At 38.5% G+C, this 8,582-nt stretch overlaps 2 protein-coding genes across 2 annotated transcripts; both read right to left on the reverse strand.

The window, feature by feature from the left end:
* Nucleotides 1-696: 696 nt before the first annotated feature.
* ran (RAN, member RAS oncogene family) lies at nucleotides 697-3,784 on the reverse strand. Its single transcript, XM_061048005.1, has 7 exons — nucleotides 3,686-3,784; nucleotides 2,778-2,817; nucleotides 2,534-2,618; nucleotides 1,744-1,869; nucleotides 1,415-1,602; nucleotides 1,160-1,330; nucleotides 697-1,062 (listed from the first exon to the last, which is right to left on the reverse strand). The coding sequence occupies exons 2-7, from the start codon at nucleotides 2,808-2,810 to the stop codon at nucleotides 1,018-1,020; spliced, it is 648 nt and encodes a 215-aa protein (XP_060903988.1). The 5' UTR covers nucleotides 2,811-2,817; nucleotides 3,686-3,784; the 3' UTR covers nucleotides 697-1,017.
* A 459-nt stretch (nucleotides 3,785-4,243) lies between these two features.
* ndufs8b (NADH:ubiquinone oxidoreductase core subunit S8b) lies at nucleotides 4,244-8,511 on the reverse strand. Its single transcript, XM_061048019.1, has 7 exons — nucleotides 8,377-8,511; nucleotides 7,571-7,619; nucleotides 7,422-7,487; nucleotides 7,219-7,308; nucleotides 5,409-5,581; nucleotides 5,051-5,179; nucleotides 4,244-4,776 (listed from the first exon to the last, which is right to left on the reverse strand). The coding sequence occupies exons 2-7, from the start codon at nucleotides 7,617-7,619 to the stop codon at nucleotides 4,645-4,647; spliced, it is 639 nt and encodes a 212-aa protein (XP_060904002.1). The 5' UTR covers nucleotides 8,377-8,511; the 3' UTR covers nucleotides 4,244-4,644.
* Between the last annotated feature and the right edge of the window lie 71 nt (nucleotides 8,512-8,582).

An 8,582-nucleotide genomic window follows, 5' to 3' on the forward strand; every position in this document is an offset into this window, starting at 1 on the left:
GGAAGAACTTAAATATCTGCAATGGATATCCCCTTGTTAAAACTGCTAACCATAAGTTTACGAACTAGTAGAAACACGTCACAAGGAATGTGGAGCGTTAAACTGTTATGTAATGTTGTTGGCAAAGTCTAAAGCGATTAGAATAGAAGAACATGGCTGACATCTGGTGGTAAACAGCAAGATGAACATGTTACAGAAAAAACTAATACGAGTTCAAGGGTTAGAAGTTTGATTTTTCCATGTGTTGATACTTTAGTTGTATCCGTCTCTGCCATCTACCAAGAACAATGGTGCAAGGCAAACTACACACTCATTTTATTACAGTTCACAAAGTGTGCAAATTAGTGTCGTTTGGTGATGAAGCATTTTTGGTTTTTGGCCTGCTCAATATAAAACAAGGCCCCATTTGAGCATAGAAGACAGCAATTGAGATATATCTGTTACTGGCACAGATAGATAGTCCTACACATAAACAAAAGTTAACAAAGACACAGGACCAGAGGCCCTGATTTCAGGGTATGTACTGTAATCCACAGGAAAAGGCCTATTGAAAGTATTTACCAACCGACATCAGTCAGTGGATTTATTTTTTAGGAGGATTGTCAGAAATCGGGTAGAAAGACAGAGGGGGGCACAACATGCAGGAAACAAGCCACAGGCCCCAAAGGATTTTTTAAAGCATAAAAAAAACAGACATTTTAAATTGAGAATGTTTTTATTCAAAGTTTTCTTCACTTAGTGCCTCCATTACACCATACAACAGCATTATGTGAGCTGGGTAAGTGCAGTGGTGGTTGCTTGACGATGAAGAGTAGCACACTGCCGTGCCAACGACAACACTAGGGTGGGTGCGTCTTTAACAGTGAAATTAGAACAACAACCATTTCACCAAGTTTTTCTTAGCTTTAAAACAGAAAAAAATGTCAAATAAAAAATCTGAAAAGGGATTTTACAGTAAGGGGGAAAAATTCCAACAGCTTCCTGTCCAAGGTTTAGAGGGACAATGCAAGTAACAGGTTAAAGGTCATCTTCTTCATCAGGGAGTGCGGTTTGTGATGCAACCTATAAGAACAAAAAAAAAAAGGATCATGTCTGTCCCAATGCAAATTGATACCCCGATAACTAAAAAAAAAAATGACACCTTCATTGTCATACTCACTTGAAGTTCTTCCTCATATCTTGCCGCAAGGACGGGGTCCATTTGGACCTCTGGGGGAGCAAGTGCAGGCATAGCCACAAACTCCAGATTAGGATCGCCAACCAACTTCCTTGCTAGCCACAGGAAAGGCTTCTCGAAGTTGTAGTTACTCTTTGCAGAAATGTCATAGTACTGGAGAGAGCGCAGTAAAACAGGAATTAGAGATTCAGACTTAAAACAATGCTTTCTATAACTTGGAAACAGAGCAGTTGTTACCTGCAGGTTCTTTTTGCGGTGGAACACAATGCTCTTGGCTTTGACTTTTCTGTCTTTGATGTCAACTTTGTTTCCGCAAAGGACAATGGGAATGTTCTCACAGACACGGACCAGGTCACGATGCCAGTTGGGTACGTTCTTATAGGTAACTCTTGAGGTGACGTCAAACATGATGATAGCACACTGAGCTGTAGGGGCAGGAGTAAAGATTTAACACTTAAGGTAAAAGATAAGAAAGGTAGAAGATTAAAAATGTTTATAGCATGCAATCAGACTTAAGGTTTAAAAAAAAAAAAAAAGAATAGCATGTTCATTATTTTGAATTGCACCTTGAATGTAGTAGCCATCTCTCAGCCCTCCAAACTTCTCCTGTCCGGCTGTGTCCCAAACATTGTACTTGACCGCTCCTCTGTTGGTATGGAAAATCAACGGGTGCACCTCTACACCAAGAGTAGCTGAAAGTACAGACAAAGACAATTTGTATAAGAGCTGGAGATACGAAAATGATTTATTGATAGGAACAAAGGTCAAGGGCCATAGATGTTTAAAGAAAGAAGATATTGCAGATAGTTTAAAATAAAATCCCATTGCATTTATTACAATGGGTTACCGCCTTTGTTTTTCCTTTTTAAATGATCTTGTTGAAGGGCAACAGTTTAGTGCAACAAATACATCCTGGTGGATAAACAAAACCTCAAACACAAAAAGTAAATGCAGCATTTAGTTTATACCAAACTATTACTGGATTTTCTTTAGGTGGAAGAAACTGACATTTGAGTGGGGGGGGGGGGGGTGGGGAATACGCATCTCAAAACAAGATTTAAAAAAAATAGGTAAATAAAAAAAAATATATAACTTATCATTAACTTCTAAAAAAGTATAAACCCTAGTTTGGCCTTTTAGTAATTAATAGTAATTTTTTTTACTTGTTACATGTTAAAAATTGAGGGCTTGATGGTGATGTGATGAATGCATCATTACCAATAAACAAAGATGGACAGGCAAGTTTACTCAGCTCTGGCACTGCTCATTCATGTACAATTTAACATGTGATTATGGTAGATCTACTTAATTATATAATCATACCTATGAGTCAGTCATCTCTAAAGAGATACTCACCAACATATTTCTTCTCAAACTCTCCTGTGATGTGCCTCTTCACAAAAGTCGTCTTCCCGGTGCCTCCATCTCCAACTAACACCAGCTGTAGGAAACACGCGTTAGTTTGAACTGGTTGATACTGGTTCAACAACACACCAACCGTCAGCGCGATTTAGCGTCAGGAATACAACAATCTAGACTCCGCGGTTACTATGACGACACATTTCTTAATTTATTTAAAACACACACATTAACCACATACCTTGAACTGTGCCACCCACGCTTGTTCAGTCATGATTCACCTGCGTTGAAACGAACGAGACAGAATGGTTAGCATAGCTACACAAAGCATTCAGCCACTACAAGACAACAGATCAACCAAAAAAAAAAAAACCCTGACTTTGAATCACCGGAAAGGTTCAGTAGAAAACAGATCAACTACGATATCCGGATTCTAGAATCCACGTTCTAGAATCCACATTCTAGAATTTTCGACCAAAGCGAGCGTTCTAAACCCTTGGCGCTACAGTTAGTGCGTTGTCCCCTGCACGTCTTAGTCACACTGTATGTGGCCCACCTAACGATGAGATCGTCGTTTATTGATAAGCGTGTAGTTTAAAACTCGTATTCCTGAGCAAACGACTGCTAGCTAGTTTGCGAGCCATTAACGTAAGTAACGTAAGTGCGCCATACGCCGAGCGACCGCACTTTTTCTTCTTCTCCTGCAACAAACAAGAACATCTAAATGTGTTCCGTGATGCAGTTAAACCAAAACTGCTTCTTAAGGAATCAAGTCGACTTCACATGGTTTCACATTTAAAAAAAAAAAACAACAACTCGTTCCTCGCATGAGTAAAAAATAACAGCTATTCACGAGAACAAAGCAGTGGAAGAGGGAGAGCCGTGCTTGCTAACCTGTTAGCTAACGCGGCATGGACGCAACTCTCCTCGCAGAGCTAGCGGCTAAACTAGCTGGTCAGAGAAATCACAGGCCTGATCCAAGTTGTTCAACCTGCTCGTTTGTTACTCTTCAACCACCGCACGTAGTTTAAGCACACATCAATGCTGCGTCTTATTTTCACGGATTGCCCCCGAAAACCAAGAACTTATATATATATATTAAAAAAAAAAAAGGATGACCCGCTGAGAGAGAATAATAAAGAGACTCACCGGTGTTGCTGCGACGAGAGGAAAGAAGTAAATGGCTGCGTTCGCGGGAGATTCAGCGTGGCCTATGAGTCAGTTTCCGCCCTTATCACGTGATCACCGCAGCGGTAAAAATGCAATTTATGTCATTGCATTCACTTAGGCCTGCATAGGACATGATTCAGCATGTGTGCATAACACAAAAAACACTATTAGAAACACAAAATGTCCATTATTACACAGTCTCAAGTATAATTTTATACCATCACTGTATTTGTACGATGTATTAAAATAGAGCAAATGCACTACCTTTCCCGCCCTTACAATGTATCTCAGAAAAATGAGTCATTATGGGGATTATTTATCACAGACAAAATATGCAGATTATTTTTTGGACAAATACATAAATCATCAGAGGCCATATTGAGTTTAAACCATAGACTGTAAAAATAAACACACACAAGAAAATCATCAGTTTGGCTTCATAAATGTGTTAGAAGCTGAATTCTCAATTTTTGGAAAAATTCTTGAATTAAGCAACTTGTTTACAACATTTTAAACTTCACAAGCAACGCAACAAGATTGAACTTTGAAGGTTTGAGAACATCATTTATTATAGTATTTTAGAAGCCTTTGCAACATTACATGTGAATATTCATTGATTGCCTAATTGCTATATTGAGGCATTACAGGCTTTTAAAGTGCAGCTGAAAATACACCACAACATACAGTGCATTTGCTTCATGGGTTAACAGACTTTAAGGTCAACATCATTTATTTTGACTCCAGAAGAAGTTAGAATTGTGCGTTGATTAATAAGTTTGACAACAGAATCTGAGGCTTCAAGGTGCTTTACTTTTTATAAGCAAGTCTCTTGAACATCCTTAAAGCTACAAATAATCTCTTTAATGATAGCAGCGTGATAATATATATATTTATGTACGACACATCTTTGGTGGCAGTGTAAACATAAAATAGTGACTCTATCTGTACAGGTAGTCTGCCTGTATGTTGGCTGCTATCTCAGCCTCCCAACTGTCTCCATTGTTGAGCAACTTCTCTTTGTTGTACAGCAGCTCCTCGTGAGTCTCTGTGGAAAACTCAAAGTTTGGACCCTGAGGGAGGGATTCGGGAAAAATACAAATTTAGCATCTAAATCCTCATAGATGATATAAAATGTTCAGTTTTGATAGCAAGCAAAATGCATAATGCCATAATTTACAAGTCTCAAAATGACAATTTCCCCTTTGAAAACTTAAAAATTGAGGAGAGCAATCTGTATGATCAACCGTTTGTATTTCCTATGAAATTAAAAGAAACACAAGCTGACTCTTCTTAATTTACATATTTTTCAGCTCCATTGAGTATTTAGAATTATCACATTTTTACCTGAACAATGGCATCAACAGGACAGGCCTCCTGGCAAAAGCCACAGTAAATACATTTGGTCATATCGATGTCATAGCGTGTAGTTCTCCTGCTGCCATCAGCACGAGTCTCAGCTTCAATTGTAATGGCCTGGTGTAGAGGAGACAAAAACAAAGTCAGAGGACAGACACAACTTCTTTATATTACCATGTATCCGTTTGAATAACGATAACGTCTGAACTGTATCTGTAAAGAAGAAACAAGGAAAGAGACGCTATGATTTTAAAGGGATAGCACTCAAATAATAGTACAAGGAGTCTATCTGATTACCACAAACAATGGCTCCATCTTTATTGAAAAAAATACAGTTTTTGTTTACCTGAGCGGGGCAAATGGCCTCACACAGCTTACAAGCAATGCAGCGCTCCTCTCCGTTAGGGTAACGACGGAGGGCATGCTCTCCACGGAAGCGAGGAGACAGAGGACCCTTCTCAAACGGGTAGTTGATGGTGGCAGGTTCACGGAACAGGTAGCTCAATGTCATCCCCAAACCTGCAGAGAGGTGTGGTCGCAGAGCCCAATATGTTAAGACTCACTTTAAAGACAACACCTGTGTTATTCAACATACAGGAATTTACGCCTTTCCTATTGTAACCTGTAACATGATTAAATGCTTAAATTAGCATGGAAGTGGTTACATGAGATGATGTCTAACAGCGGCTAACGAGTTATCAAATATGTTTTAACATAGCCCAGCGTTCCATGTTTGCCACAAAAACAGTTTCTTCCCCTCTGCTGTCAGCCTAATGAACAATGTCCCTGCCCTCCCCCCTCCTCCCACATAACCCAGAGTCTCATCAGCCCTACAGTCAGTAAAACATCAAAGTAATGTGAATGCTGAAACTGTTCTTTATTCGTTACATTAACACCCACTGGACTTTACATTTATTTTCCTTACGCACTCTGTGAGTAGGTTACATACACTGTAAGATTCTTTCTCGTAGTTCACTGCACAGCTCCTACATTGCACCGTTTGTACATTTTGTGTTTTTTATTTTTTATATTTTATATTTAACATCTTTAAATTCTATTTTATATATTGTAATAGCTTCTTATACTGTATTATTTAAGTTGTTGCTAGTTCTGCTTTATTTCCTTGTTAACTGTTTAGCACCAATACACCAAGTCAAATTCCTTGTATGTGTAAATGTACTTGGCAATAAAACCCGATTCTGATTCTGATTCTGATTGTCTTCCTGAACATGCCAAAATAGTAAGAACACTTAACGGAATGTTAGATTCCCTACTTTGACAGTACAACATTATAACAGCATTTGAGCGTTAGGTCTGAGAAAATCTGCCATCCTGAAAATATTTGGCACATTTTTATTGTCATTAATTGTAAAGGAACAAAAACAACAATGCAATGAGTAGACTTTTGATGCACTTCCTTCTCTACACTGTCTGAGACACAGCCTTAAGCTTTCATATTTACAATCAAGACTAAATCTCAAAAACAGGTTGATTGATTGATTGATTGATTGATTGATTGATTGATTGATTGATTGTATTTTATTTAGGGGTTATGCCCAACCCTCATAGGTTGATAAGACACCACAAATACAGTGTTTCAACAATTCATAACATTACAAAGTTGCATGCTCATTTTACAGCTCATAGATATATTTGGTAACTTTAAAAAAAAGGGAGTCACTTGTGTCATGAAGTTGTGCATAGAGCATAGACTTTTGACTTTTTTGGAGGGAATACTGGAGTATTATTTAAAATGGAAAAATAAGGATATTAAATGCATGTTTGTATTGTGCTGCTGCTACCTGATCACTATGAGATTTGAATCTTCTCTCTCTTTACAAAAAGGGCTACAGTATAAAGTGTTAGTCTGATGCTTTGTGATTTCCTCCCTCTCATAATATTAAACTAAGTCAGGACAACTATTTTCAGCTTATCTGGCGTACTATTGAGTACTCATATCAAAAGGAACCTGTTGCCCACTGCAACAATTTGACAAATGTTTATGTTTTATTATTTTTTGGAGTTCTAAGGAGGGAGATATATCAGACACCGATGACACTTGTTTGTGTGGTAAATAAGTTGCCTTCTTCTTTCTTTTCACCAAATTTGTTCACAACAACACAAACTTTATCATATGTATGTATGTGATGTGTGACCTCTAAAGAGTTCAGTCCAGAGGAGGGTTGTTGCAGCCCTGTCAGTGATGGATTTCATATCTGTTGGCACCTCCAGGGCATTTACATACTCTGCAAGGGGAGCATAAGAGAGGAGTCAATAGTTAGACAATGTCAAACATGTGGTCAATCTACTGAGGATGCCTCATATGAACATCACTGAATAGTTTAAAAGCAAAACTTACTGTAGCCATGTTTCTGCACACTGATACTGAAAGACCTTATGACGCCAGGACCATATCCAAAAGTTCCTGAAAATACATTCAAATATGAATTAACAAATACTCCTTTTGTGCATACAGATAGTATTGTGTGATATCTGCTTCAGGAGTACCTGGATTCGAGTAGCAGTAGAGCAAACGCAGACTCGGAGCAGCAGACATCTGAGCAGAGAGAAGAGTTAAAGGCGTATACGAACCAAGCTAAAACTTTTTTTGACGAACTAAAACGCATACAGAAGTTAGGGGAAACCTCTATTGTTGTTACACATGAATCTCTCATCACTGAATCAAGAGTAGAATTAGGGAGGTGGCAGCTGACCTGGCACCTGTATCCATTAGGCCTAACATTGTGCCCTAAATCCCTCTTGCGTCAGCGGTATGCTACATTCACGGCATGCCGGCAGAAAGGGAAAAACGGGACAACGTAAACATCCCGGACCAAACAAGTAGCCTGCCGTGTAACATATAACGCAAGATTAAAATAGCTACCAGGCTGAAGAACAAAGAAGAATAATAAGTGTGTAAGGTAGCAAGTGTTTCCTCGAAAAACGGTAACCGGCTTAAAGGGAAGTTGGCAACCATTTCGGCTAAACATGCCAACTCACATTTACGATATTTCAGATACCACGTAAACGCCTCTTTAAAAATGAAATAACAGTCGCTCACCAACTTTAACTAAAAAAAGTTTTAAATTTAGGACAGTTTAATAACCAATAGCCTAAACTCAATTTACTAAGGCTAAATTGTCTTATATCCGAAGTAAAAAAACATTTATTTCCGAGGATGGCGAAGTTATCCTGAGAAACCCTTCCTGATATAACCCTAACCCCTGATAAGAGTGTCTCCTGCTCATTTATTATTAATGACTACTTAATCCCTACACCAGTTCGCCTCTGTATACAACTTCTACAACACTTACCTCTTTCGCACAATTTGATGAGAGATACGACCACAGACTGACAACCTACAGTCTATGCTGACAACACGCAGATAGCGGTCCCTGAACTGCGCAATTGAATTAAATTGCGTTCAAGTGCTGCTCGTAATTTTGCATTCTCAGTAAGGTGATCGCAAAAATTAAAAAAAAGCAATCTTGTTTTTATTTTTAAATTAGTCGTTAATTTA

Source organism: Labrus mixtus, chromosome 10, assembly GCF_963584025.1.
Source record: "Labrus mixtus chromosome 10, fLabMix1.1, whole genome shotgun sequence".
Lineage (NCBI taxonomy): Eukaryota > Metazoa > Chordata > Actinopteri > Labriformes > Labridae > Labrus > Labrus mixtus.

What these genes read in the sequence shown, in the direction of transcription:
- ndufs8b (XM_061048019.1), bottom strand. Translation starts at nt 7,619, where the DNA reads ATGTCTGCTGCTCCGAGTCTGCGTTTGCTCTACTGCTACTCGAATCCA. An exon ending in CTACTGCTACTCGAATCCAG is followed by an intron (nt 7,488 to 7,570) that starts GTACTCCTGAAG and finishes ATGTATTTTCAG; the next exon opens with GAACTTTTGGATATGGTCCT. An exon ending in TGTGCAGAAACATGGCTACA is followed by an intron (nt 7,309 to 7,421) that starts GTAAGTTTTGCT and finishes CTCCCCTTGCAG; the next exon opens with AGTATGTAAATGCCCTGGAG.
- ran (XM_061048005.1), bottom strand. Translation starts at nt 2,810, where the DNA reads ATGACTGAACAAGCGTGGGTGGCACAGTTCAAG. An exon ending in CGTGGGTGGCACAGTTCAAG is followed by an intron (nt 2,619 to 2,777) that starts GTATGTGGTTAA and finishes TGTTTCCTACAG; the next exon opens with CTGGTGTTAGTTGGAGATGG. An exon ending in GATATGAGGAAGAACTTCAA is followed by an intron (nt 1,063 to 1,159) that starts GTGAGTATGACA and finishes TTGTTCTTATAG; the next exon opens with GTTGCATCACAAACCGCACT.